Source organism: Xenopus tropicalis, chromosome 6 (assembly GCF_000004195.4).
Source record: "Xenopus tropicalis strain Nigerian chromosome 6, UCB_Xtro_10.0, whole genome shotgun sequence".
Taxonomy (NCBI): domain Eukaryota; kingdom Metazoa; phylum Chordata; class Amphibia; order Anura; family Pipidae; genus Xenopus; species Xenopus tropicalis.
This window is the reverse complement of record NC_030682.2, coordinates 41,878,214-41,904,781: the sequence shown is the minus strand read 5'-3', so window position 1 is coordinate 41,904,781 and position 26,568 is coordinate 41,878,214. Positions and strand designations below refer to the sequence as shown.

The following is a 26,568-nucleotide window of genomic DNA, read 5'->3' as shown; positions in this document are numbered from 1 at the left end:
TTTGCAAGGATATGCTCGCAAACAAACGCTGATTGCCTGTTGTCTTTACACAGGATACGGGCCTAGAATGGATTGATTGAAGCACATGAATAGGGGAGAACATGTACATATTGCTTTTGTCTGATGTACTCTGCCAGGGAAGAGTGAATGACAGCAAAAGAACAAGGCAGGGAGTAGAATGAGAAAGCCAGTCTGGTAGAGTCTGTAATTATATTATCACAATGTTCCTCCATGTTAAATTTTGGAAGGCAGGACAATGTGGCTACAGTGGGTTCATGCGTATTACATCTCTAAACTTGTAATCATTTTGGACCACATTTTTTTTACTTAATTAGTTGATTCCATTATAACACTAATAGGTATAAGACATAGGGATTGATTTATTAATGAATGTATTGATATTGAACAAATCTACCAAAAAAAAAAATAAACTCCATTATTTTTTATCAGTGTTCATAGTCTTCTATAGGACACACCCAGACTAGTTGTTCATTTGGATGGTCTGAGATAGCAAAAATAGCAAATTCTTGAGGCTTAGACAGTAATGACATGTGGGTTGACCTGTAACCAGAAGGTTTACCTTTAGGTCAGGGAGGTTAGGGTTGAAATTTGGGTAACCATTGATGGTTTGGGTTGGGAGTGAGTCAGATTGGAGAAGTACACTCTTCCTCTGCTCCCAAAGTTTCCCTGTCTTGGAACCTAATGTGTGCTCAGAAGTAGCGTGCAGAGTGTCGCTCATACAGGTGCGGGTCCTACAGTGGCAACATTTTGAGGGTTAGGGTCGGGTTGAGTTTTTTCTGACTTGCACATAAATATTGGACAGTTATAAATATTGATTTTGATTTTTATTTAACAAATTGGGCCCTGGGGCCAAACGATCGGATTACATTTAAGGTTATGGGGCAGTCGGTTCGGGGACCGCATCAACGAGCCGATACGGTCCCCGATCCGACTGGATTTTCTAACCTGGCCGATCGAGATCTGGCCAATTTCAGGCCAGATATTGGTCGGCCAGGCCGCTCTGTTCTGCCCATACCCGGGCCGATTAGCTGCCGAAACGGTCCAAGGGATGGGGGCCTTAAGATGGGGGGGGGAAGGTCCTATGACAATGAACACTGATCACTGTTTTGCCATTCTTTTATCTTACTATTTTACTTTGGCGTGTTACTTGCAATCCTTCAAAATGTTTCATGGATAAGGAAAACAGTGTGCAGGTGGATTTGTAGTTTGGCCTTTTTTATTATACAATATATTTATGTCCATAAACAAAGGTAAGATACATTCATGCAGAGTATTTATAAGGGTAAACTTGTAATAACAAATTTTTGCAGGTGAAATGAAAGAAGAGACCCCTTCAGGTCCCCTTGCCTCAGTCGCTTGCTCCCAAACCCACTTTGCACATTTGCTCTACCCTATCCCTATAAATGATTTTTCCCCAGACACAGGCATGATTCAGCAGGACTAAACTGGATTGCATAACTGGCTCTTCATTTCAGATAGTTCTTTAGACCACTGATATTTAATTTGTTGTAATGTAAAGTAAGTGGCCTGACACCTTTTCAGCTAGAACTAGTCACTTGGTGGCATACAACAGTCACTTGGTGGCATACACAGGCACAGGAGGGAGAAGGATCTATATTAATTACATACCATTAGTAAAGTACAAATCTGTCCTGTTGCGCTATGCTGTAAAATTCATGAAACTATGGAAAAATTCGCAAAATGGTGAAAAATTTGCATTGCGTGGGTGTTGTGTGTCATTTTTGACGCGTGCAAAGATTTTTGATGCGCACAACTTTTTGGCCATGACTGCGCCTTTTTTAACGCAACCACACCCTTTTTTGACATGACCGCATCTTTTTTGACACAACTGCAAATTTTGGGGGGAAAATTTTGTGTAAGTTTTGCGAAACAACTTACCAATAGTGAAATGCCAAAATTTGCTGCAAATCCATGCCTGCGGAAAAAATTCGCTCATCACCACATACCATGTGAGGAATCCCTTCATTCCGCACCAGAAATACCTCTTTTAACATTATATTTGCAACACAACATTTTTTAGAACTTGCCAAATCATTTTGCTTATATCTAATAATAACCAAGGTCCCAAAGGATCAAAGGGTAATAAATCATATTAATAAGCATTGCTTATCTTCATTCAGTTTTCCCTTGCAGTAAATAGACATTTAGTCTGAGGACATACAGTAGTTTATTATATGCACAGTTCATTTTTTTCTGTGCATAACTACATTTTTACATGACTAGGAGCTGCCATATTGCTTGCTTAAGTTGAATCATGGGTGACAACTGTTGACAGGGGCCAGAAATATTATTTCAGGGGGGGATAAAGACACCATGTTTTCCTATGTGATTGTACAATGCCCTTACATTTTAAACTGGCACCTGAAGGGTGGAGTAATTACTGCGGAACTGGGTCCATATGTGGCCTGTTTATATTTTATACTTGTAAGTTGCAATATGCAGATGTTCTTCAGAAATGCTTCACTAACTTATAATAAGCAGCAAATCAGTCATATAGAGAAAGGGCGATTGTCTGAATAAGGAACAAAATATCAGTAGTTAATGTCAGAGTTACAACAGTAAAATATACAGAATATGACTTTCTATGCTATCAGTATTTATACATGTATGTTTCAGCTGCCATGCTGCTTTTTAAGGCACTTATATAGCAGCCATAGTTATCATATAAGTACATGAACATGGTACAGTTTTCAGATTTACATCAGCCATGGAAAGCCATATAGCAGCTTATGCAAACAAAAATATAAGGATCAGATCACAGAGGAAAAAATAAGTCATGGATGTCCAACATTAGATGTCTTCAGCTGTTGGGTGCAGTCCAATTTATTAATCTAAACTATTCTATAGTGTACTAATAGGCAGTTGTTGAGAAGCCAAGATTATGGGGTCATTAAAATTATCTAGAAGAAAAAGAGGTTTCCCTGTGATAGAAGCTGTTGCTACAGGGCTGATAATTACATTCTGATGCCGATTGCACTTGTAAATGGGACATCTAATGAAAATCTGAATGGATTACTTATCCGCCATGTATTGTGAAATTTCTATTGCATATATACAGTTTATTGAGAGTCAGTTGCCCTACTTCTTTAATTTTTAGTTCTCCTGATTTACTTTTACACTAACACACACACATTTTTGGGGGGTAAGCAGAGGTGATTGTAGCCCATGAACCACCCTAAGGTGATGCTGCCCCCCCATTGTTTACTTTTCCTTCACTAGAGAGGGTCCAGGGGTGGTCGTTTGAGCATAGGGTGCAATTGCAGGTTCTGCACTAGAATAGCCACATTTCTGCTTTAATATCCATAAATACAACTCTTAAAGTTGCTTGGAGTGGGTTTTGCCGCCCCTGGTAACTTGAGGGGCACTCACTGCTGTCTGATGTGAGGTTCTCCCCTTGCCTCATGGCAGAACACAGCTGGGGGTGGGGGAGCTTTCTAACATTCACAGCACACACTACACACAATTTGACAGATGCACATACACACACATACGCACAATAAAAGGGAAAAAATACAACCATTGATAAATAACGCCCATAATGCTACAATAGCTTATATGCCACAGGTTAGTAACAGGCAAAAACCCAAGCTTGGTAGTAATGAATGGAATTTGAAAGCAGAGCTTGCTGTATTTATATTTAAAGTTGATATATGGGTTTGTAATAAAAATCAAGATGTGTAGCTCTTCCAGCTGACTAAACAAAGAAATCTGCCATCAGTGGGAAACAATTATTTTAAAATGTATCCATTCGAAAGCAGCACTTTCCGTGTAGTACAAACACACCATGAAGGGAGTTGGCTCTTTAGTGCAGCACTTAAACCCCACGTGCTGGATGGGAGCTTATTATCCATAAGGACCAGTCAGAGCTCTGCTTTTATCCCCTTACTTTTAGTAGATTGATCAAATTGCTGATTGGATGCTACTGACAACTGCACTTATGTTAGAAAATGAGCTCTAAGCCAATGCAGTGCCCTTTAAACCCACAGAAAATGCTTTTAAAGACTGACGTGTATATTCCCTTTAGCCAGTCAGGGGGTAAGACTAGTGCATGGGCTCATAGTGCAATAACTGGGACAGAGCCCTGAAAGGCAAATGTAATACAACCTGCCCCCAGCTGTGCACATATTTACTGTCTGTATTTACTATTTTAAATCAATGTGTACTTTCCAAATGCCCATCTTATTCTTGCACCTGTTATGTACGTCTGTGCTAATTCTCTATTGTAATTTCATAACCAACCCTCTACATTAGTGATGAGCAAATTTTTCCCATTTCACAAAACAAATGGAAAATTTGCGAACGGCGAAAAATCTGTGAAATGCAGATCTTATTTTGTCACCTGCGTCTTTTTTTGTCCCCCGCGTTTTTATTTCATTGTGTGCATCTTTTTTTGCCACGACCGTGCCCATTTTGACGCAACTGCACCCATTTTGACGAGCGACTAATCTTTCCGTTTCAAATTTTCGCTGTAGTTTTGCAAAACAATTCACCAATGGCGAAATGCGGAAGTTTGCTGGCGAAAAAATTTGCTCATCACTGAATAAAAAGCACTATAGCAATATAACAGCTTATTGCCCCCCACTTTCCTATACTTCCTACAAAATGCTGAATTAGTAAAGGCCAACTTTCTGTCTTTTTGTCACATCTGCTCTCTTCATTTTAGGAAAAGAAAATACTGATTATGCCAATTTCTACAGAGGCCTATGGGATTGCACTGGAGATCACCCAGATGAACTTTCATTTAAACACGGTGATACGATCTATATTCTCAGCAAGGTAGGTTACAAGGATTGTCTGCTATATAGACAGGATCCCAAGAGACAGCTATTGTTTGTACTGAATCATGAGAGGGGAAACATTTCCATCTTCAGCAAAGGCTCTGTACCATCTTGAATACTATGCCTTCAATATATTGTCCTTAGGGTCACAATAACAAATTGCTTTGCCACTGAAACACAATTAAATTTGAAAACATAATCTAATAACAGGAATCAACTTTAAAGTGTGTTTATGCATGTCTTAGGTTGTGGCTAGGTTCCAGGAGCAAGAAACAATTATTGGAGGAGGAATGCCCACATTGCCTATTACTGTATTTTACATTATACTTCCTTTTCTTACTAGATCAGGATGATTAGGATTTTTTTTAAATACAAACACTTTTCAGGTCAATTCAGATCACTATGTTAAACAGACATTCCTCTAGAAGCAGAATGCAGCAAGTGTGTTTCCTCTGTTTCTTCTCCTGTCTTATGTGATAATCCTACACAATACATCTGGGCATTTGGGCATGGTCTATTGGCAATGGAAATAGTCAGTTGGGTAGTGGCATAGGTAAAGGAACAGTAACACCAATAATAAAAGTATTTTCAAATAATTAAAATATAATTTACTGTTGCCTTGCACTGGTAAAGGTTGTGTGTTTGCTTCAGAAACCCAACTAAAGTTTATATAAACAAGTTGCTGTGTAACTATAGGGGCAGCCATTCAGAATGGAAAATAAAGAAAAGGTACAGGTTACATAGCATATAACAGATACGCTCTGTGGAATCCAATGATATTTTAGAGATTGTATCTGTTATTTGCTATGTAACCTGTGCCATTTAGCCCTATTTCAATAAACACTACATTACTTTCATACACTTTCAGTTTTTGGTGTTGATGTTTCTTTAAAGACTGCATCTTTAAATAATAAATTTCAATGAAACAGCACAGCAGCCACCATGGTGTTTTTTTTAGGAAACTCTTCTATATTGCTTTAGTCCCTGTATTTGAAAAGAATATAAAATATCTAGCATATGATAAGCATTCTACTAAATTGGGCATAAATATACAAATACATTTTTTAACAACAGAGAGCAAGTAAATTAGTTGTGGGCCAAATCCCAGATTCAGTCACACAACACATTTTTGCAGGGTTCAGATTCGGCCGAAACCATAGGGGCAGATTTATCAAAATGTGAGTTTAGAGGTTTATATATAAAAACTTACCCATGTTTTATTCATTTTTATGGGATTTTTAGAAGTGTGTTTATCAAATGGTGAGTTCTAGATTTCCCCCTTGATAAATACGCTTCTGAAAATCCCATAGGAATGAATAGAACGTGGGTGAGTTTTTCTGTGGTGAACTCTAATCTCACATTTTGATAAATTTACCCCTTAATGTTCAGCTGGAGACTTTAATGCACTTGAAAACAGAACAGGGATATTTAGATTAGGCAATTTTTTTTTAGAAAAAATACAAATTCTTAAATCTGAATATGTAATTTAGGTTCCATTATGGTTTGGTATTGGTATTGAACAGATTTTTTTTTTTTTAATGTAAATATTTTTATTGATTTTTTTAAACATAAAAAATGCTGTTACATACGATTTTCAGACTTTATCTTTCAAGAACATTACAAAGATAAGTTGCAGATGTACAAAATAGATGCAATTCTTGGTTGTTATTATTTATTAAACAATAGGATAAATTTGCACGTAAATCAGATGAATAGAATAATAACCAGTGTTAGGGTCGCATTTATAGTAAGTTTTTACACTTGACTTAATTAACTACATTTGTACATCGTATCAAGCTATCTTGGTTAGATTCATACTTTAGTGAATGCACTTCCATAATTGTTTAACCATGCCTGCCAGTGTTTGTAAACATTTTCAGGGTTACCCATATATTTTTTACCTTCCATTGCTGCTGCTACTACTACTTTCTAAAAGGAACAGTGCTAATAGTAAATATTTTATTGATTTACTACAGTATATATAGTCCTATTCTGTTAATGAAGGTTATTTTTAAAGAACCTGTAGCACAAATTATAAGGGGTTGATTTATCAAAATTCAACAAAATCGGCAAAAAGTCGCCAGAAAAAAATTGGCGGGGTTCAAGGGAAGTCAATGAGAATTTTCTGTAATTATTTATCTAACCAGTTTATTAAAACATTCAATTTTAATAGTCTCATTGAAAATGAATGAAGCAATCTGACTCGCAAGTGTGGGGGAATATTCTGTTGTGTTTTTTCTTAAATAAGCTAGCATTTGAGAAGAAAAGTCCCACGAGTTTTGTTGTGGTTATTTTTTTCTTAAATATGCAGCTCAATGGTAGTACACATAACCGCCAGCATAAGAATGGCTGCATCCTTGGGTGTCAGGGGTCTGGAGTACAACCCATGTTCTCCAAAATGCATTTGTAGGCCAAAATATCATTACACAAGTTAAAGAGTGCTAAAAATACAACCAAGTATAAAGCTAAAAGTTAAAAATCATTAAAGTACAGCCAAACACAGCAATTTTTTTCTAAAATACCTTAATATTCACAGGGTTCATATTTATCATGCAGTAAGGCACTTTATGGACTCTCTGGTCTAAAGTTATCTGGCTTAAAGGACCCTATAAACCTATAACCAATGAAATATCTGACTATTTAAGAGATAATATTTCTAAAACAGTCAAGTGCATCAGGTCCAGTAGCTTTAGATTTATCAGGCATTAAAGCTGATAGATTTTTAGTCCGAGACTTATAAAGTTGGAAAGGAAATAACCGTTCTAGGCTTATCAAGCAGTAAAGTACCTCAAAATGCAAAGGCCTATCATTAGTGTTAATCAGTCACTGCTAATGTGCCATAAGTTGTCTCCCAGATGCTATCTATAGGCAAGATAAAGGGAAGCAAAGACATAGCACTGCTTCGGAACCATTTGATGGGAAAGGAATGTGGATACTGATGTAGAAACTGGAATTGTGCACACTGGGATAGAGATGCTTAAGAGGGGTTTATTACAAAAAGTTTCAAGTCAAGCATTTTAAACGACAGAGCAGTGAAAATATAGATTGGTATAAATGGGCCTCATCTGTTACTTTTAAAGGACCATCAGAACCATTTTTCAGCAGAATTGTGCTTAGTACAGATGAATATCTATGCTGGCATAGATTTATAGTACCTCTCATTGCAGTTTGTGAAAAAAACTATAGAGATGCTCCCGGTATTATAATTGCTTTTTGTGCAATAAAGCAGGGGCATTTTGGCCCCTAGTGCCTCTTCCCCCTCCCCCCTCTGTGCTTAGTTTTATTGCATCAGAGGGGGGCAAGGGGGGAGGGGCAATAGTGCTCTCAGTATTAAAGAAGCTGAAATTTCATTTCAAAATCAGAATTTCGGCTCTATAAGTTACCATAGTGAATTTTTGCTGCCCCTGGTAACTCTAGGGGTGCTGCCGCCTGAGGCAAGTTCCTCAGCTCACTTCATACAGCACCCCAGCAATAAAGGCATCATATGATGGTCTTTCATTTACAGGGACATATACCTTCCAAAGCAGCGTTACTAGACCATAACAATTAGAATTATCCAACATATTACCAAGGGTTATAGTGTGACAGATATAGAATCCACAGGGATGAATTCTTAATGCAACAAGGCACATTAGTTCAGCGCCAGCATTTACATTTGACTGTTATAGGTTTCAAGGCATGTATGAAACATGAAAACATATTAAATACATGAGCAATCTTATATTGCTGATTTACATATATAAACTGTATGGACAAAAGTATATATGCACCTGTCTGCCCAACATCTCGTTCCAAAAGCAAGGCTACTAATAGAACATTGGTCCTTTCTAAGAGGCTTTAGGTTATGCTCTTCTGGAAAGGATTTTCACTAGATGCTGGAACATTAGTGGTGGGCTTTGTTGGCAATAGGGTGCTAGGGTTCAGATCAGGCTTGCAGTCAGTATTCCACAAGTGTTTAGTTCTGTTGAAGTTAGGCTATGGTTACCAGAACCCTTGAAAATGCTGGGGCACATCTAGAAAATCCGTCAGGTTTAGGAACTTTCAGTAACAATTACTTACACAAGCAGCCCTATCAGCCAAAAACAATCAACATGACCTATAGGCAACTTTTAATGCAAATTAATTTTGAATACTAATTTTTTAGTGTCAGTATCACTTTAAGCCAGACCAGTTAAGTTCTTCCACTCCCATCTCTGCAACCCGATTCTGTATGGATCTTACATTGTGCACAAGGTTATTATCCTGCTGAAACTGCCATTAGAAGGGGTGCCCACATACTTGTAGCCATAGAGCTTCCAAACAAATCCCTGTCTCAAAATGTTTAGTGTTTAGTGTTCTAAATACCCTTTTCTCGTAACCAGGTCTGTACTGGGATTCAAAATAGGCCCTTCAAGTATGCAGAGGCCCACACAGCCCCCCACCAGCCCAATAAATAGTGACTGTCTATGGCATCTTACAGCAGCCCCTCTGGCATTTTCCAGAATCCAGATTGCCAGTCCGGACCTGCTCAGAAGAGCTTTCAGAAACCTGCAGTCAGTCTTCCTCTTGGGTTTTCATATATGTCAGGGCAGATCTTACACAATCATTCATATTACCACACTATATTTCCACTTTGCAAAAATCTGGATTATTAATGTAGTTTAAACCAGGAAAATTATGGTGTAGCAGACATGGTGACAGGGCTCCAGCCATACCCTGCAAAATCTGCTTAGCAGATTTACATTTCATTACTGTCAGCATTGCTGTACGTATTGCATGTGCTTCTCTGTTAGTCCCAGTCACAGTTTAATAAAACAGCTGCAGCCGATTATATAACATGGATTTGCTGATATCATTACCCTATGAAAAATGTGCAGATTGCTTGCAGGGAATGCCTAAACACACCCAAAAAATGAAGATATATTATGTGGACAAGAGTAGTCCAGTATCAGATTTATTATCTCTTAAACACATATGGTTTTATACAAAGAAGCCTTGTGGGCTATGTATGGACACCAGGGCTTCTAGTACCCCCACCAATCTGGACTATTGTCTAAAGTTTTATAACCATGCATATGAAATAAATATGTAATTGATGACATGCTTTGTTGCTTAATTATATGATTTGTTTTACTGTATCTTTATAAATTATACTTTTATAATTATTTAACACAAATGTTATAGTAACTATAGCACAATAAGCGGTGGAGCTACTAATTTCCCATAGTAGAATAATTACAGGATATCCATATGGTGTCTTTAAAGAAAAACCTTAAATTAAAGCTGTCAAACACACATTTGTTTCATTAGCAGGTACTGTGTGTACAAAGTCCTCAACCTATACCAGAAAATGCATCCAGAAGCAATAATTCTATGAGAACGATACAGTGCCTTGCAAATGTATTCTTGACTCTGAGTAACATGTACAGCAGAAGGCAAACCTGCCTAGAAGAATGGGCCAAATCAAAAGCTGGTACCCTATACCAGTGTAAAATTGCTCACAGTAATTGTAACCACTTTGGAAATTTTCATAGCATTGTTTTTCTAGATTTCATGATATGAGCAGTTTTGCACTGCATATATACTGTAGAACCTGAGTGCTATTTGGCCTAGGCAAGGACCAGGTATGAAGGCACTTTTCTACTTGTGCACCCTCTTCTTTTGTGAGCAGACGCACGAAGGCACCGAGGGGGATGCACATAGTTTGCAGTGCACGCTTTGTGTGTGGGGGGCACCACATTGTTATGCTGCTGAAGGCAAAAGCTTATTTTACTGAAGCTGGAAGTGTCTCTTGCCTCTTCCCTGCTCAGTCCTATTGCTCAGTGTGACAGGAGTGAAATAAGTAGGGCAGCATCAAGGCATGTAACATAAAACAATGTCACAATAAAAAATAATTGTGGGTTTCAGTGCTTCCGCATAGAAATATCTCAGAAAACTACATTTCCTAGTATAGGTATACGACCTGTTATCTAGAATGCTCAAGGTCTTTCTTTAACTTGGATCTCCATACTTTAAATTTACTAAAAAAAAAATCATTAGTAGGATTGTTTTGCCTCTTATAAAGATAAATTATATCTTAGTTGGGATAAAGTCATGTTACTGTTTTCTTATTACGGAGAAAAGGGAAATCAGTTGGCCTTGCTGTAATTCTAAACTTTCTGAATAATGAATCCAATACCTGTATCTGCAATGGCTTCGGAAATATGAACTTTATAAGTATAAACTCCCATTGAATATCTGTGAAGGGAGAAACACACGCTGATGTGGAAGCAACTTATGTTTGTGATGACTTCTATTCTGCTTCAGTGATTGGAACCCATCACCCCCAACACTCACCCTCCCCACTTTTTTTGGCTATGGGAAACTTGCATGACACTAGGGGATAGAGCTGAGTAGTGTTGGCCCATCTTTCTGTGTGGTCGCTCACCACTAAACTGCTGATGTAGCATTAAACCTGGCGCAGAATTTATAAAGGATCTCCAGTGACTGGGACATGGGACAGCATCAATGTAGCTTATCAAAGGGTCATAAAAAGTTTCGTCATGTAGTATTATGGCCAGTAAGTCCAAGAAACCGTAAGGTTCCTCCTTGTAACAAATTTGTGTGGAAATTTTGTTTGTAATTTTTATCAGTATGAAGTGAGATGGTAAGGGGAAGGGAAATGTGTGCTGAATGAGCTAGAAGAAATCTTACAGGGAGCAGGAAGAGGGACAATTCTATGTTTTAAATAGGATTTCAAAACGTATCTGCTTCAGAGAGTCATTAGTCATGGTCGTGCACATTGCAGACAGGATGCACTTTAAGATACACTTGCAGGATATACCTCAGGACATTTTTTTTTAAAGCAAATGGGGTTATTGACAAGCAGAAAATACATTTGTGTATTACTGTAATTTCAGCTTTTTTCAAGAAAAGAAGAACAAAGAAAAAAATGGCTGCCAAGTTAGTGCATCTAGTGAATATATTTATTTGGCCATTTGGGGGTAAGGGTGGGGCATGTTTCCCTGCATTAGGTGAGGGTCAAGAAGAGCTGGTGAGAAATGGCAGCAACTAATATATCAAATTGTAACAGCTGATCTGCAAGGCAAACTGCTTACTAGATGATAACATATCAAACTGTTATAGTTTACAGAGTTGTGTACCATACTTACTAAGCTACAATCGGGGGAAAACTGGAGGAAGGGCGCATTTATTTGTAAAACATACTTTTTTTTCTTCGCCTGAGCCTTGTAACTAGACACCACCTATGTTGTTGGCTTCCTACAAAAGCTTGTTGGAGTCCCTTTTATACAAGGTAAATAGACAGTTGAATTATATATTTAATTCTATGCCTAAGCTTAAATAGTAGTAAATGGATTAATTAAAAGGCCTGTGCTTAATTAATTAAAAGGGCTTGTTCTGTCTTTGTGCTTTACCTTCTCTTTCTCATACTGGGGCTGATTCACAAACTTGGGTACCTCTGGTATTACCAGTATCAAACAAGAAGCAATTAGAGTTGATCAGTCTATTACTAAACAATAAAAGCATAGATCTGGTTTAAAAATATATGCTATTCAAAGCCACCCAGTGGCTGAGAGATACCTTGTTCCAAATATATTGAGCAAGCATAGAAAATTGTAATTTCATACATATCCTTGTGTTTCCTACCAAGTTCTTAGCAGCTGGAGAATTCTGGGATCTGTAGTTTAACTGGAGAGAAGTAGTTTAGCACCATAGTGTGCAATATGAAGGTGACATGCTGTGGCCTTTAAGGCAGTCCATGTTTTCCCTTATATATTAGAGGATAAATTGCACCAGTGAACCCCAACCAGTAGCTTGTGAGTAACATGTTGCTCGCCACCCCCTTTGATGTTGCTCCCAGTGACCTTAAAGTAGGTGAACATTTTTACATTTGTGGCTTGACGGCACAGAGACACAGTTTTACTCCAAGCAGAGCCTCCTGAGGCTAGCAATCCACATGGGGCTGCCAAATAGCCAATTACAGTTCATCTTTGGCATCCCCACTGAACTTTGTTCATGCTTGTGTGGCTCACCAACACTCCTTACATCTGAGTGTGGCTCACCGGTAAAAAAGCTTGGGGATCCCTTTCTTACACAATGCAGTTGTGATACTTCTGGCTAATGAATGCCGTAACTTTGACCATCTTTTACCTACTTTTCAGAAACTCCATAACCAATGGTAAGTACAATCACTATGACTACAACTTGAACTTGCTTGCCAGACTGTGAGAAAAAAATATAAAAAAAATAACACAACGCATTTTTTCTTGAACCTAAACTGGATACAACAATGTGCTTCTACATGACCCCACACAAGGTTTTTTGCAGATCAAACCAACTTGCCTCATTGCATGTGAAGTTGTAAAGCATTTTACTATGTTCTACACCACCTAGTGGCCAACATGAAGAGGTGTCCTCACTCTTTCAATACTGCCGTCCAAAGTCTTTTCATCAGATGTCAGCCATCTACTGAAATGAATCATTAGAAAATGGTGCTGCTGATAAGTTGTTACAAGTAATTATTGTGCGCTTAAGGTTGAATGCATCAGTAACAGTTCTGACAGAGCACACAGAGCATTTCCTTTCAGTACAACATACAGTACAATACAGGAGGGAATAGCTCTGAGCAAAGAATATGTGCAAATGATAAATGGGTTCCTCACTCAGTTGGAGAATATCACAGGGTTAGGCCACTTGAAACCCTTAAATTCTTGCAAATACATTATTTGTACTTAACAGCAGCGTGTATTCACGACACCCCTTCCAATGGGGGAAAAAGTCAGGCTCGATAAGAGAATGTATTTAGTATACATTACTCATACATAATTCATAAAGACACTGTTTATGAATACATGTAACATATATAATCTTTGTATTAAGTTACTTATATTATTTTTCACTTAATAAAAACATTTTGTCAGCGGCTGCAGCTTTTATAAACATTGGTGAAGGTTTTATTAAAGGAAAAGCCTGCGATTCATATGCTATTTATTTTACAAATCCGAAGCAGCCTATTTGTAATATTAGTCTTTAAAAAGCTGGTTCTTTTTCCAGAGTTGTCTTTTAGCCTGTGAATGATTGGCTTTCTTCAGGAATACTAAAGAATGCGTGTTTGTACTTGAACATGGCAGTTAGTAATTATGTCAGACTTTTTAACTCTTTCACTCACAGAGAGGGCCAAACTACCCATCATGCTCCATGTTTAAAAGTACTGTAAAAGCAAGTTACAAATGAAACACTGGATTTTATATTACAACAAAGTAGTACAGGTATGGGATCCCTTATCCGGAAACCTGTTATCCACAAAGGTCCGAATTACGGAAAGGTCATCTCCCATTTCCATTATAAGCAAATAATTCTAATTTTTAAAAATGATTTCCTTTTTCTCTGTAATAATAAAACAGTACCTTGTACTTGATCCTAACTAAGATAGAATTAATCCTTATCAAGGGCAAAACAAGCCTATTGGGTTTATTCAATATTTGAATGATTTTTAGCAGACTTAAGTTATGGAGATCCAAATTACGGAAAGATCTCTTAAACGGAAAACCCCAGGTCCTGAGCATTCTGGATAACAGGCCCCATACCTGTACTATAAAGAGTATTAACAATACATATTATATTGCAAAATAATTTCATATTTTGAGCATTTTAGTTTACCTCATTGGCCATTCTCCCCAAGATTTGCTAAAGGCTTTTACAAGGCAACTGTTACAATATATATTACAATGAATACAATATATATTATCAACAAATGCATAAAATGTTAACAATTTAGACCATCAGCTACTTTGCTTGCATAATACACTTTATGAAAATGATGATAATAATAATGGATTTACAGATAACAGATCTAATGCTTGTATTTGAAGATTATACATTTTGAAACAATGGGCTTCCCCTTTAAATCTTTTATTACCCTCTCATATTATCTCAGATACCTTAAATATAAGATATATTTTTCACCACTATCTAATAAAACAGTGCCATATTGTTGGGTGCAATGCAGCAAGCTTCATACACAGATCAGGGGTGTGACACTTATGAAGGGGGTGACATGCAAGAATTTTGTGTTCCAGATGTAAAGAAAATGCAAAATGTTCAAGGAAACTACTTGAAATAGTCTATAAAGGAATTAGCAAGAGATGTTAACAGCTCCCCTGGCAGTCACAGCACAACATGCTAAGTAAGTCAGAGTTGGGGAATAGCTATTTAAATGAATATTGCTCAATATGTTTATTTCAGTAATTACTGTATAGATTCCACAAAGCAGTCTGGAAACCATTCATCCCAGCAGTTTTTGTCTTTGCACTTTGAAGAAGCGGGTGTTTTGGAAAACTAAGCATAATAACATTTAATTGTATAAACTGCTCTGAAAGCAATTATTAACAGTGTCAGTGCAGAAATATTACTGTATATGATTTTCCTTATATTTATATTATATACTAAACAGGAGGTTATATAAAGCTACTCTATTAATGGTGTGCTATTTGTAACATGGAAGGCAAAATAGAACAGAAATGAAAATATTTATAGGGCTCACAGTAAAGGCAAAGTGTGCCCCACTCAGTAACTTATAGCAACCAATCAGAAGTTAGCTTTTATTTATTTTTACTAAATAAAATAAAAAAGAACATTTGCTTTGTATAAATATGAAACTTTTGGCCCTTTTACTACATAGCCATATGCATCCAAAAAATGGGGAAGAAAAATACCCATTGGCTCCAATACATTGACTTCAGTGACTATACATCTTACACATCAGTCTCTGCCCCAACATAGTTTACTGGAGTGGTGTAACTAGAATTTATTGCCCCCCCCCCAGACTTCCCCCAAAACATCTGTTTTGCACGTGTATATTGAATCTGCTCATCATTAATATACTTTTGAGTCCCCATAAGCTTCTAGGTCTTTGTATGTATACTGGCTTTGTTTTATACATTAGTATGCAGTCAGGGATAAGAAAAATCTACAAGAGGAGCCAAATATTCCTTTAAATTATAGGAGCAGTGGGAGTGAGAATAGCAACTCCAAGGCTCATCTCAAATATCTAAGGTCATGCTGATTATTTGAAGTGCAGAGCAGTGAGTAAGAAACAGCAATGTTATGGCACTGGGAAGAGCCCAGTAGATGTCTGAGACTTTACAACCCCAGTATAAACACATTCCCCAAGCAAAAGGCAGTAAAAACTGACACATCCCTACTGAGTCTATCTTCTCTTGGCTGTCTATCCCTCCCAGAAGCAACTAGAACGTTCTATTGTTTTGACAGTTGCCCGTGCGCCCTGACCCACAAGCAACAAATCCTGGCACATGTATGTATGTATAACTTTATTTATAAAGCCCCACAAGGGTACACAGCGTTGTCCAATCGTACAGTATACAAGATTACACACAGGGAGGACAAGTGTTATAATAAATACAATAAATAAATTTAAATACACAGGGAGTAAGTGCCATGTGGTATGAGACACAGTAGGAAGGAGGTCCCTGCCCTGTAGAGTTTACAATCTAAGTACATGAGGAACAAACTGTTGCTGATGATTAGAATAATTGTGTATCTGCATTTCTTTTATACTCGGTTTGGTTCTTTTTTCTTCCTTTTATACATGAATGGAAGCTATATAGTATATTGGCCTCAGCTGCCAGATCTATAAAGGCCTTCAACAGAATAGTACCATCTACTTGTTATTAATGGTCTAGTGCTCTTCAAGCCTTATCTGAGATAAACAAGACTAAAGGTGGCCATACACGCACCGATATTATCGTACGAAACCTCGTTTCGTACGATAATCGGTGCGTGTATGGCATGTCAGCGAGCCGACCGATATCGCAGGAAGCTGCTGAAATCGGTCGGCTCGCCGATCGGCCAAGTTAGAAAATTTTGATCGGGCGCCATAGAAGGCGCCTGACCAAAATTCTCCCTTCAGAGCTGAATCGGCAGAAGGAGGTAGAAATCCTATTGTTTCTACCTCCTTACCTGCCGATTCAGCCCTGAATGGTGTGTGGCGGATCTGACGATGTTTCGTGCGACCGACGGTCGTACGAAACATCGTGAGATCGCCACGTGTATGGCCAGCTTAAGAGGCACATTTACTAACCCACGAACGGGCTGAATGCGTCCGATTGCGTTTTTTTCGTAATGATCGGTAATTTTGCGTTTTTTTCGGCGTCTTTACTATCTTTGCGTAAAAACGCGAGTTTTTCGGCGTCTTTACGATTTTTGCGTAAAAACGCGAGTTTTTCGGCGTCATTACGAAAGTTGCGCAAAGTCGCGATTTTTTCGTAGCGTTAACACTTGCGCGCAAAGTCGCGCCTTTTTCGTAGCGTTAAAACTTAAAAGGCGCAACGTTTCGCGCAAGTTTTAACGCTACGAAAAAATCGCGACTTTGCGCAACTTTCGTAATGACGCCGAAAAACTCGCGTTTTTACGCAAAAATCGTAAAGACGCCGAAAAAATCGCAAAAAATACGAAAAAGTCGCAAAATGTTCGTTTCCAATCGGAATTTTTCCAATTCGGATTCGAAATCGTGTCTTAGTAAATCAGCCCCATAGACTCATTAGTATAAACTAGAATATGTAGAAAAATAATACTTTGTGGGTGTATTAAGCTGGAGTCACGATTTATTCAGAGCAATACATTAAAGACAAGACAAATTAGACTTATTATTATAGGCATTGTGTCTGGACTGAGATTAAACATAGACCCTGACATTTATTAAGGTCCAAATGCCCACTAGCTAGGGACTATGGCATTTGATAGTAGCCCCTCTGGCATTTGCCAGAATATACAGATTTATACAGATTGCCTGTCTGGGCCTAGTAGGCATGCATGAAAGAAAAATGCTATGTAATGGCACTGAATGTGTGTTGCCATTTGTTGGTACAATAATACACTGATTGATACGTGTAAAGTACAAGTTGAGCCTATAAGTAAGAAATACTGATTGCATGCTGATTTGCACTGATTCATTGATTTACTTTTATGAAACTGAACATGTGTAAATCCAGCTGCAAAATGTTTAGTCATGTGTATTCGAGATATCCCAAAACTTCAGAAATTTAGGAATTCATCATTTGATTAAAGAGACACTTATGTACCAACTGGTCACATTTAACTGATGCTCCCAGATCCCTTAAACTAATCACCCTGGAAACACATGCATGCACCCACACCCAAGAACCTCTTGTTCCTGTGTAATGGATTAGTATATCAGTGTATTTTTCATTTTTGTATAATGATGTTAAAAATACTTGCTTAGACAAATGAAGACAATAATAATAATAATTGGAATTGGAGATAGTGTAATGTAGAAGCTAGTAAACTGTGAAGGGCCAAGTTGGGATTTTTGTAGAATGAGAATGATAGAAGTGTGTGTGATTATCTGAAAGGAGCAATACATGTCCTAATAAGAGATGAAGAATTGGATTATGTAAAATCTGTGGATCAGATGGAATTTGAATTACCCAATGCTTCATGCAAAAGTTTTGGGCTGCAAATCACTTTACACACAACACCATTGTAGGAAAACTTGTGATAATGAATCACAAATTATCTTAGTATTCTGAATGATTTTTGGGCACATCCCCATAGACTTGAAATGGCATTGGAAGAGTGTCAAAGGGAGGTAAGAAGTTAACAAAAAGAAGGACATTCAGTCAAAAAGTCCTTTTTCACCCTATGTGTATAGTAATGGGCAAGGTAACAAGTTAAACCTACTTTGAGACCTGTGACCCTCAGCCTACCAACTACCCTTATTTTTGTAGGAAATTGTGGGTATCTGACACTCTGCGGGGCTTTAGTACATTCTTAGAAGTAGAAAACTCCATGTGAATGGCCAAGCATTCCAGATTATTCTCTGTTTTGAAGATGACATTGGGAGCTTCAGGAGTCAGTTTGTTGGCCTAAATGAGCCACTGCATGTCTGGTCTAAGACGCACTGCATGTCATTAGGCATTTTGACCCCCTCTGGCATCTGGGGAAGATAGTGGTAGTAAAAACATCCCTTTCTGCCTGTCACCACTGATAATTTTTATATATTAAAAAGTGCCTTAGCTGATGCATACTAAATGGGTAGGGGTGACCTCACAACTCAGTGACTGTGCGTCAGGAAGGGTGCTTTGCATGAAATATCTTTTGGAAAATACACAGACAGACGGTGTATCGTGCTATTAGGCTTAGTCCTACATGTAAATGTGTATGGATTTATATGGTGACATTTCAGTCCAAAACATTCTTTCTTACACATGGGTCATTTTGTCTGCCAGTTTATTTCAGCTGGCAGAGAAGCACCTGGAACAGCTTGTGCTGCATCCCATTTACTTTGATTGATACATCTTGACACAGGTCATACAGGCAGTTTTCATCCTGATATTGGTCTAGTGTGTGTCTATAAGCAGTCTATATCAGTGCAGTTAGTTTCCATTAAAGTCAATGCAGCTTGGGCAGTTTTGGGTGCATGCCCTGTGTGCCTTTAGCGGGATAATCCCGCTTAAACAAGTCCTGTTGTGCCGATATTTTGTGCTGTTTGGAATGTGGTGGAGAGTGCCGAAGTCTCTCTAAATACTGTGCACCAGGCGGAACAGAGTGGAAAGGCCAGGGTGTGCTGGTGTGTGTGGATTGGCTGTGTGCCTTAGACCTTTTTTGTTTTATAAATAAGGCAACGTGTCCCAATTCCCATAAAATATGCTGTTTTATATTAAGATTTATTTTCATCTCTGCCCTATTTTCTTTTTTAAATTGTAAAATGCCGCCATTAATAATATCTGTAACAGGTCATGGTGCAAGGATAAAAGCAAATTCTTGTACCCAACCCAATTTGCACATCTCCATTTATTCGGTGTTAGGAAACCACTGGTGTTGGCATTAGGAGTGGCTTTGTCTGAGTTTTGTTTATGCCTAAAACATAATTAGTATACGAAACTAACTTTAACAAGGTTTATTTTGCCAATTTTAGAACATGGGCCTGCTCGTAAGGACATCTGCTTAACATTTGTCTGTTTGTTTCATCTATAACAGTGGAGCGTCTGTGTGTATGTTCTCTTATGAATATCACATGGTTTTTACACCAAGATAAATATTTTAAGCCATTCTTCTGATCCTAATCTTTGTTTTATGATTTGTCACATGAGAAATATCTGCTTGTCTATGAGGAAATGCTGTAAATAGAAGAATGAAGCTGACTGCTAAATGGCTAGAGGCACATAAATCTTTTCAGCCTGGATACTGGGCTACCAGAGTAGCATTCACACTTCTGCTTTTTACATATTAAAGTAACAAAACTAACTTGTTCATCCATCCACGAGATTGTTATTAACTAAGAGAAGCATTCAAAAGCAAAAATACCAGAACTGTAAATTATAATGCGATTTATTTTACAAGCATGAAGAAGCTGTGAGGCAACCTTGGGAAATACTAGTAAAATGGCAATGCTGCACTTACTTAGAAAGATCCCTGGACAGGAGCCCTGGGGTGTGTCTAACATATTGGCAACCCAAGTGTATTACCCTTTCCTTGCTCTTTAGCTTGTATTTCAAGGAAATGCCTATTTGCACTAGAATTTGGGGTGGGTGCTTCAGATGTAATTATGCATTATATAATGTGTTGTTATGTGCTATTGCTCACGAATATCTTTATGTCAGGCCTAAGAAAGCCAATTTGGGTGTACGTGTGTTCACAAGAGGGATATGAAGAGCCAGGTTTAATTTGAGGAGACAAACTTTTCTCCTAATTCATTTGCAGATTTCCTCGAAAAACTTTCATAGAGCTTTTAGGTGATAAGCCATGCGTTTTTCTCATGCAAAGAATGAATTCTTAGTGCAGAAGAGTCAAATACAGGCTTATCTAGGTTGCCCACTGCCTCCACTAGGGATGAGCGAATCTGTCCCTTTTCACTTTGGCAAAAAATTAACAAAACTTCTGAAAAATTTGTGAAATGGCGGAAATGGCGCAACATTTTTATGTCATCTGGGAGAGCAGTTCAATCCAAATGGACACAATACGCAACTGAGTTAAAACATGTGTTGCTGTACAGGGAAAAACTCTAGAATAGGAGCTTCCCAACCGGAAATTCACAGTTTAGCATTCTTTAATATCAATATAGATAGCAATAATAATTAAAAAGTCAATTATATAAGGTGACACTCAAAGATCAAAAACCCATGCCTCAACGTTAAGGCTACATTTCAGAATTAATCATTTTATTGTGTTTATTGTACAGTATTTGAATTTTTCAAACAATATGATCGTTTTTGTCCTTGGCATGGACTGCAAAGCAAAACAGAGAGTGTATAACTACCTTTATCAGCATTGGGCTTATAATTGCCATTCAATGTAACATATCAAAGAAAAAAGCAATGTAATCCTTGAGCCAAAGCAGATGTCTCTTGACATGCATTCTTTTTCCTAGTTTAGAATGTAGATATACACATTCAGTAGTGTTATAATTCCTCCGAACAGTGCCATATCATTTACATTAAGCTCTAAAAAGTAACATATACTGTATATCTGTAAGTGTTTCAGAGAGCAGCTTGTAGACTTCTCATTAATTTACATAAAAAAAACTTATTTTAAAATATTACTGAGCCTCTGCAGAATAGGCGTCTTCCTGGCTTAACTGCCTCTTTGCGTCTAGTAATGTCTGATTTATTCTTATTTGCCTGGAGCTCCTCAAGCTTTAATGGCCCCTTCCTCAGGGCAACAAAGTCCGGATTGTAGAGGTCCCTAGAACACCTAGCTACTTCCAGTCTTGCCAGTATTAAAATAAAATGTCATTTTTATAGCTGCAGGGTATAGGGATTGCAATGTGGTTAGACTATGATGTAGCTGCACCCCCTGATATGATGGGTGCATTCCTGCTAGTTGTCCCTATTTAGGTAGGACAATCACTGAAGGAAAAAGGGGTGGTGCTTTATTATAATTTGGATGATTTTAGAGTCTGCATAACTGGTGTCCAAGGAGGACCCTAATTATGTCCTCTAATGTCAGAATGTGGTGCACATCTACACTGAAAAACTGAGACTGACTTTTGAGGACACGCTCCTCAAGCGGTCAGAAGCACTTGTGTCTGTATAGTGGGAAGGGACCGGTGCATGGAGTTCCAGTGAGATTAGTTCTGTGTCTGTGTAGCTTTAAGCTGTCATGCAGATAAAGTAGATACTGAAGTGCCAGCAGCAATATCTGTCACCACATTGGTGGTCAGGATAAAAAATCAAGGTCAAATGCAACTTTTTAAAACTGTATTTTCATGTGTTGACCTGAAAGAAAGGGCTGGTTAATGCACGTACATGTTTAGCTTGCTCCTGTCCATTACAGTAGGGGATATATATGGAATGGGAGCCATACCAGCAAAACCAGGTTACTTCCTAGACCAGATGTTATTTTACATGTAATAAAATTAGGTTTGCATGTCTGCTTACAATTTATAGGCAGGCATTCTTAAAGATTTAAAGTGCTCTGCCTTCTAAGATCTTCCAAGTGTGTGTTAGTGAGCTCTAGGCTATGTGCTTGAGCAATATAAATCATCAGCCTCAACTCAGAGGACAATGAGTGCATATTTTACATTCTAGCACACCTGCCCTTATCATGTTGTCTCGGTTTTCTTTGTGATAGGAAACATTAACATCAACATTATTTGTATTGCTTACAATATGATTTTATTTTTAATATGTAGTTGCATAATAATAATACCTACATGTATCCTCTCTAGGACTCTCCAAATGAAAGTTTTATATTTATTAGTTAAACCAAGCCAGAAGGTTTGATACTGGTCACTCTCCATTTTGCAACAAATTACATTAAAGGGTTTATGTACAGTGCAGGTTGGGTGCAAAAAATGGGCACAAACTTGCACAATTAGGGGCAGATTTATCAAAATGTGAGTTTAGAGCATAATACATAAAAACTCACCCACAATCTATTCATTCCTATGGGGTTTTTTAGAAGCGTATTTATCAATTGGTGGTAACACTTGGTAACATTTCTAAAGATCCCATATGAATGAAAAGAATGTGGGTGAGTTTTAAGTATTAAGCTAAACTTACATTTTGATAAATCTGCCCCTTAAAGGGACACTAAACCCAACTGTAAAGCTGTCCCACTGCCCCCCCTAGTTCTCTATAGAAGTTGATGAAAAACATAATTACACATGGAAACCATGTGCATCCAAAATTATAAAGTAAATGACATTTTATATTATTAATTTGTTGAACCCTTAAACTTTAATCTGCTGTAGGATTTATAGCGCGGGCATAAAAATATAATAGTGCCAACTTCTATTCCAGTTCCAGTTTTTCATTGTTCTGTGCTATGGTAAGGAAAGGGTAAAGTAACCCTAACAACACTGAAACTGCCTATTTAGTAATGCACAAACTGCATGTCTCCACACATTACAATTTACTGCAATTTTTCAAGAAAAAAAAAATACAAAATGAAAATCTTCAAATCAAATCTGTTAGATGGCATAGATGCCAAGAAAGCTGATTGAATTTTTTTTATATGACAACACAGGAACTTGATTGTCAACAAAATATATTGCAGGGCTGTCCAGTTGTTGCCCCGCAGCCCATTTGTGGCCTTCCAAGATATTGTGCCCAAGAGCTCCACAGAACTATGACCCTTTATTATCATTGTTTTATAATCATCCAGCCCCAAAAAAGTGGACTATTGGACAATATTACACTGATCTGTTGTATAACTATTTAATCCTTTTACTTTGAAAGGAATTAATAAAATACATCTACTGCCAATTTGTCTTATTACAGGCAAACGTATCAGAACATCAGTGTGTTCATATAACAACTAAATTATTACCAATGACCTAAATGTTTGCAGTGTTTTGCTTTCCAACATTTTTTCCCATGTGCTTCTTTGCTATTCCACCTCTCAGACAGGTTAAACACCAACCGTATAGGGACAGTTTCTCTTCACATTTAGTGCACATTCAGTGCATCTAATAGTATAGCCTGAAATTCACTAACTGTTAGCTATTCAGCTGGTCATGTTTCTATTCACTATTCATATTCATGGTCATTTAAAGCTGTGCTGGGCATCTTAAGTCACTCATTCAAAAAGAACAAGACCTCTATCCCCTATATGTAATATAAGGCACTAAGTTTACCCAGGAGCAGTAACCCATAGCAACCAAATAGATGTTTTCTTTAAACAGGTGACAAGTAAATGCTACCTGCTGATTGTTTGATATATGTTATTGCACCTGGGCAAACTTAGTGCCTTTTATTACATCACCCCCTATATTATTATAATTGAATTAGCAAAGAAAAAATGGTTGCTACAGAGAGGCCATCATCTGGGGGGGTGAGAATCCCATTAGAATATCAAGACATTATTAAGATGATGTTGTGGGCTACCTTTGGTATAAGTGATTTTAAATATGCCCACAAATGCATTGCTGAAACACTCTGAATTTCTGTTATATAAAAAGGAAGGCTGATACGAGCAATGCATTAAGCATCTCTATATAAGTATTAGTGCAAGGGAACATCGGGTGGGGTCTTGATAATTTAGGAAGGTGAAAATTAAGTTTTGGTTCTGCAATATAGAGGTAGACAAAAATAATTCTCCGCACTATGTGCTTGATTAGAGACTTTAAACTGTTATGAGTATTGTCTGGGCCATTAGCCCTCAGTGCTACTCAGTGCTTTGCTGAACATTGCTAAAATGAACATTGCACCTACTTAACATCTTGATAGCATTTACTGACAGGGCAACGTGGCATTGTGTTAGTAATTACCTAGCGTTGCCATGGACTGCAGGCCCTTGCAAGTGATAAAAGAATAAATGTGTGCTTCTTTATGGCTCATGATTAAGAGAAAATAATTACACATCCTCATAAGGGATGCAATATTTCTTGTAAATTGACTCAAAAAGGTTTCCTGTAGCTTCCAGGACTCTTCATTATTTTATCAGCCTTGTAGAAGTATATACAGAAATGATCTGCACCAGATGTATACTTAGTATCATGTGTTCTTTATGGGGTCAGTTTGATGGTGCATGTTACAAATAAAACTACAGCCAGCAGCCAGCAGCCAGCAACAATTCACTATTCCTCATAGCTAGTGTTGCATCATTGCATTATTTTAGAGCACTAGTGAATGTGTGTATATATATATATATAGTGTGTATACTGTATATAGGAACTAAGTAGTGTGACACATTTCAAAGAATAAATGGTCCAGGTGCTTCCAGAAAAATACATATCCATATTGTAAAAACAGGAACACTCAATAAATTATCAAAATTATTTGACAGTCAATGTTTGGATACTGCCAGGAGGACCTTTGTCAAGATATCCAAAACAATCTTGGGAAAAGTCCTGCTGGTGGGTTGCCAACTTTTCCAGCTTGGAAGTGGGGGCATAGGGCGAGGCCGATGACATGAAGTAGGGACCAATGGTATCAGGGGCGGAGAGAGTGACGTTTCAAAGGTGGGTCTATGACATCAGGGGGGTGGGGCTAGGTGTGGCAATCATTGATTGGCTAATGGGCACATTGTTTAATTCAGATGATGGGCTGTCTGGGTAAGAGCTGCGGTCCAGATTTCCAAATCAGGAAAGGCTGTCTGGGTGACAATCAGACAGGTGGCAACCTTATCCTCCTGGCAGGACTGAATTGCTGGCTATCAATAAATACATTTTTTATTTATAATTCTCATAAGTGCTTCTGTTCTTTGTTATATGGAGCTATATATGAATATATATATGTATATATATGTGTATGTTAACAGGAGGAGCACTCCTAAGAGTTAAATAGCAGAAGTACTGCACTCAACAGGACTTACCAAAAAGCTTCAATATATTAAAGTGATCAAATCACTGACTACACATGATTTCAAAACTGAAGCTTTTTGTTAAGTTCTGTTGAGTGCAGTACATTGTGCTTTTTATATATCTTTTATATATATAAGTATATATATAAATATATATATATATATATAATCTTATATGGATCTTTTAAGCAATTGTCAATAAAAGCTAATTTTTTATATAAGCGGAGTGGGAGTGGAAGATATATATATATATATACACAAAATATATTTTCAGAATGGCACACCCTTATTAAAATGTAATACCTTTATTATAAGCACATTGCACAAAAATGCGTCTGTCTGAAAATATATTTTGTATATAGTTGATTTGACTGAGCACTCCGCCTCGTGCAAATGTTTAGGCATTAGTCTGCAGACACCAGAAGGACTGTTATTTTATATATCAATATATCTCAAAAATTCTCAGAGTCTTTTTTTTTTTTTTTTAAATTGCCAGAAAATTCTGTGCTGCATAATCAATTTTACTGTTCAGAGAATATTCTTCCTTCATATATGGAATCTGCCATAGTGCTTGCCATGGTTGAATCAGTCATCAGAGAATGCCATTGAACAGCCCTGCCTGTAAAAGATTGCTAGATGAGCGGTTCTGCTGCTGTGAACAATGCATTAGCATTGGCAAGAAATACTGCAACTGCCACTAAGTGTAAATATAAATATACTGGCATGTAATGGTGCGTGCATACGCTAGGCTATTATGCCATATTTCTATATTTTCATTTAATAGGGTATACTCTAATGCTATTTCATTGGAGTTAGTTCAAGAAAAAAATACCGTCCCTCCTAAATTTTTGCTGTTTTCCCTATTAATCATTTTTTACCAGCCAGGACTATAAAATCCCATAACATGTAGAACAGAACATGCTAACAAAATATCACAGGGTTTCTATGGCTCTCCGTCGCCCTTATTGCCTTGCATTAGTGTGAG

At 37.6% G+C, this 26,568-nt stretch overlaps 1 protein-coding gene across 1 annotated transcript in view; it reads left to right on the top strand.

Annotated features, from left to right (window-relative positions):
* skap2 (src kinase associated phosphoprotein 2) overlaps positions 1-26,568 on the top strand; it is a 148,710-nt gene that overhangs the window by 116,570 nt on the left and 5,572 nt on the right. Inside the window, 1 exon segment of the mRNA NM_001114212.1 lies at positions 4,706-4,818. Within this exon segment, the coding sequence (NP_001107684.1) occupies positions 4,706-4,818 (113 nt within the window).